Genomic DNA, 5,000 nt, shown 5'->3' on the forward strand with positions numbered 1-5,000 from the left:
CGAGTTGGCCAGGTCGCCGACTAGACGCTGGGCCACCCGAAGGGCGGCCCAGCTTCTAGTATCTCTAAATGTATCATTATTAATATACGATAACTGTGAAACCATGGATTTATGAGACCTTGATGTCCTGATATTTGACTGTTAATGTTTGATTCATGCTCATCTGAAACGTAATGTTCCTACAATGTATTCGGTTCTATATTTTGTTATATACAGTTGTGGACAAAAGTATTGGCACCTTTGCATTTATTTAAAAAAAAAAAAACTTAAATGAAAACATATTTTCATATGAGTATAACATACTCATTTGGTTTGCAGAGGAACACAACAAAAAACTGGAATAAATACCAAATCTTAGCTCATTCCACACTGAAAAGTAAAACAATGGCCTGGACAATATTATTGACACCCTTTTAGATTTGCTTGAAATACTTGAATTTCAAGCAGGCTATTCACCTGGAACTCACCTGTGGTGAGTCCAAGTTGACTTTAATCTTTAGTAAGCACTAATCCACCCAGTTTAGATGGAATAAAGCCCTCATTCTGCTGTTCGTTGTCACTGCATGACCTACACTGAGCAAGGACAATATAAAAAAGGAGAGAATTGTTATTTATTCGTCATGCAATAAATAAGTAATGTATTGCTTTGTATTGTTATATGTATAATGTTGTATTTATGTTTGTCTAGGTACTGGAGCTGACCAAAGAATGGACCAACAAATGGAATGAGACCCAGAACATCCTAAAGGTAATATCCAGGACGTGAGCTTGTAGATCTGCTATGTCTCCTGCGTGGGGGTGGGGCCCACCATTAACCACGATTACATCAACTAGGCCTTTATGTAATAGTGTTGTAGTCCAGTCCACCTAAAGCCAGACAAAGTCAAGACCGATACCGGATAAAGAAATAATAACAACAAATAGAAAACTGGTTTTCTTACTAAACCGTTTACACACATCATCATCTAGTAATTCATCAATGAAAAGCAGCAGACAGCTCGCTTATAATGTTAATGTGAATGGAATCCTCATAATATGGGTTTAATACAATTATTACATTGCATTGTCTTGACTCTTGACTGGAGTGGACGAGTCCCAAGTCCCTAAAGCAGGGGTTTTCAAAGTGGGTGACGGGGCACCCTGGGGTGCTGCGAGATCATTTGGAATTTATTTGGACACTTGAAAGAATATTTTGTATCATTTTAAACTTGAAGTACAAAAGTTATTTTCAGACAGTTCTAACCAAAATGGCTATTATCTCAATGTTTTCCTCGCAACATAATCACTAAAATATCATCACTGTCGGGCAGAAACCTCTGTTGCACAAAACTAGTGAAAACAGCCAATCTACAAGCACACAACGCCTCGCATCGCGTGCTTGTAGATCTGCTGTTTTAGATGCAAAACAAACGGTTTTGGACATACAAGGTTTCCACCCGACAACGACGATATGCTATAAATATAAGGTGCTGGGAGTGAAAATGATAATGTAGGGGTGCCTCGGATTAAAACAAATATTCATGGGGTGCCCTGAGACAAAGAAGTTTGGGAACCCCTGCCCTAAAGGCCCAATCCCTCTGGCCAGATAAACACATACAAAAACATATATGTCTCCGTTCAAGTGGATGGTAAGATACAGATAAAAAAAATAACTGTCACAACTATTTTTTATCTTCCATCCACTTGAATGGAGAAAGATATATTTTGTATCTGTTTATCTGGCCCAGTGGGAATGGGCCTTTAGTCTGAGACCGAGACGAGACCGAGTCAATGACAATTTGGACTCAAGAACTGACTCGAGACGAGTCATTGACTCGAGTACTACAACACTATTATGTAACTAGAAATACTGTTCCTACAAAACAGTGTGGGCTTGCATGGAACACCATGTACGGGCACAAAGATCTAACCTTTGGTTGCTCCTCATTGGTCAAAGGCCCTGCCTTTGTACTGTCTGTCATTTTTCTGAGGAGAATAAAGTTGACCCATAAAGATTTGGCATGACATACTGGTCTGTCCTCTCAGCGAGCCCTAGGGCTGTCACAATTATTACATAATCGTCTAATCGTGATTATTTGATAATTATTTTGTCATAATCGTCATAATCGTGAATGTTGAAAAATGTCCGAAATAGTAGAAATAGCAGATCTACAAGCTCACAACTGCGACGCGTTGTGAGCTTGTAGATCGGCTATTTCCACTATCAAGGTTATTTTTTAAGTAGTAAGTTGTCAAATATGTCAGTAATTTCTTTGTATATTTACATTATTTAGGTTATGTGTCATATCTACCATGTACAACTTCAAAGCCTAAAAGCCAAACAGAAATGTTATTTCAACGACAAAAACACAATTAAATCGTTAATCGACAATTATTTGAGTGACAATTAATCGTCATGTAAAATGTCATATCGTGACAGCCGTAGCGAGCCCACAGTAATGATGACAGGGTCGGTTCATTCTGGGTGTGTTCAGGAGGAGAGACCTGTTCTAAATGGTTGTCATGGTTACAGGAGGAGAGACCTGTTCTAAATGGTTATCGTGGTGATGATGTTGTGGTTGTCATGGTTACAGGAGGAGACCCTGGCCCTCAGGAAGGAGGGCATCGGTGTCATCCTGGACTCAGAGCTTCCTCATCTGATAGGCATCGACGACGACCTGCTGAGCACCGGGATCATACTCTACCACCTGAAGGTACGTCCTCCCCAGCACCGGGATCATTCTCTACCACCTCAAGGTACGTCCTCCTGAGCACCGGGATCATTCTCTACCACCTGAAGGTACGTCCTCCTGAGCACCGGGATCATTCTCTACCATCTGAAGGTACGTCCTCCCCAGCACCGGGATCATTCTCTACCACCTGAAGGTACGTCCTCCCCAGCACCGGGATCATTCTCTACCACCTGAAGGTACGTCCTCCTGAGCACCGGGATCATTCTCTACCATCTGAAGGTACGTCCTCCCCAGCACCGGGATCATTCTCTACCACCTGAAGGTACGTCCTCCCCAGCACCGGGATCATTCTCTACCACCTGAAGGTATATGTCTTCTCAGTGGCCTGGTTAGATCAGGGGGGGTCCGCTCACTATCCCCACTATCCGCTGTTCCGACATGGTCGGCAGGTTAGTTACTTAGCGTCGGCAGGTTAGTTACTTAGCGTCGGCAGGTTAGTTACTTAGCGTAAGGCAGGTTAGTTACTTAGTGTAAGGCAGGTTAGTTACTTAGCGTAAGGCAGGTTAGTTACTTAGCGTAAGGCAGGTTAGTTACTTAGCGTAAGGCAGGTTAGTTACTTAGCGTAAGGCAGGTTAGTTACTTAGCGTAAGGCAGGTTAGTTACTTAGCGTCGGCAGGTTAGTTACTTAGCGTCGGCAGGTTAGTTACTTAGCGTCGGCAGGTTAGTTACTTAGCGTCGGCAGGTTAGTTACTTAGCGTCGGCAGGTTAGTTACTTAGCGTCGGCAGGTTAGTTACTTAGCGTAAGGCAGGTTAGTTACTTAGCGTCGGCAGGTTAGTTACTTAGCGTCGGCAGGTTAGTTACTTAGCGTCGGCAGGTTAGTTACTTAGCGTAAGGCAGGTTAGTTACTTAGCGTAAGGCAGGTTAGTTACTTAGCGTCGGCAGGTTAGTTACTTAGCGTCGGCAGGTTAGTTACTTAGCGTAAGGCAGGTTAGTTACTTAGCGTAAGGCAGGTTAGTTACTTAGCGTCGGCAGGTTAGTTACTTAGCGTAAGGCAGGTTAGTTACTTAGCGTAAGGCAGGTTAGTTACTTAGCGTAAGGCAGGTTAGTTACTTAGCGTAAGGCAGGTTAGTTACTTAGCGTCGGCAGGTTAGTTACTGAGGTAAGGTTTACTGAGGTTAGGTTTAGGGTTAGGGTTAGTTTTAGTGTCGGAATACCGGCCCGTCGGCACACTGCTGCGGACCCAGATCAGGGGTCCAGTTTAAAATGGGATTTAAAATGAAGCAAACACAGAACTAAAGGTTCCTATGATTGGCCGCTAGTTGTGCTGTTCTGGTACCAAAAGCAACATGTTCTCCATAGGATTCTATTTATTTCCCCCAAACTTTTACATTTTACTTTCTTACCTTAATAAACATCTTCATAAATACGTTATGGTTCCTGTCACTCCTGCCTCGTTTCAATCACCATGATATGCGTTTTGTGAAAATAATATGGTCCAATTTATGTTATAATTGATGTTAAAGCAGGGTATGCTGTAGGAGGGGCGATCATAGGCTTGTGATGGTTCTTCTTCGTGTGCTTTATTTGGCAAGCTCAACACCACATTCTCCCATGTATCCCTGTGGTTGCACGTGACCTGGGCAGCCAATAGCATTCGAGATGGTACCATATCTACCAATGAACGTTGATTTCTACAATGATGGCGGCACCCATACAAGGGCCACAAAAGCAGCATAGAAACGAATGGCTTTCCACCGCCCATGTGTTTTACAGTCTATGGGTTAGAGCAGGGGTTTTGTCTCAGGTCACCCCTGTAAATAACTTTTTCATCCACATCACCCCTGGATTACACTGTTAATCTTTAGAATCCCTACATCCTATATTACGCAACATGCACATCTTTCCACCTGAGATACAGTAGGCTATGTCACGGAGAAACATCCGGGAAACGGCCCCAACAAAACTGTGAAAAGCGATGACTCATTACTAAACCTGTTTTTAGCTCAAGGAATATTTATATTTTATATCATTCATACACTGGTGGCAGAGGAAACCATGCAAGGCATCAACCTACTCACCGGGAGTAACTAGGGGTTCAGAGTCTTGCTCAAGGACTCTTCGACAGTAACTCAGGGGGAGCCCGGATTCGAACTGGGAACCTTTCAGGAACCCTTCGTGCTCTATTAACTGTTTCTCTACCCCTGAGCTATGCCGCCCCATAAAGTACACAATTCCATCAACATACAACCCGAAATGCCCGAACTATTTGGAGAAATGCCAACGTGTGTGTGTGTGTGTGTGTGTGTGTGTGTGTGTGTGTGTGTGTG

At 43.1% G+C, this 5,000-nt stretch overlaps 1 protein-coding gene across 2 annotated transcripts in view; it reads left to right on the plus strand.

The window, feature by feature from the left end:
* The window catches only part of kif16ba (kinesin family member 16Ba), a 92,816-nt gene that overhangs the window by 42,241 nt on the left and 45,575 nt on the right, over positions 1-5,000 (plus strand). For both annotated transcript variants that reach the window (XM_080721138.1, XM_080721139.1), the window contains exons 12-13: positions 689-748; positions 2,574-2,693. In XM_080721138.1, the coding sequence (XP_080577264.1) occupies positions 689-748; positions 2,574-2,693 (180 nt within the window). The remainder of the gene's footprint in view (positions 1-688; positions 749-2,573; positions 2,694-5,000) is intronic.

The sequence above is a fragment of the Nannobrachium achirus genome (genome assembly GCF_963921795.1).
Source record: "Nannobrachium achirus genome assembly, chromosome: 3".
NCBI classification, from domain to species: domain Eukaryota; kingdom Metazoa; phylum Chordata; class Actinopteri; order Myctophiformes; family Myctophidae; genus Nannobrachium; species Nannobrachium achirus.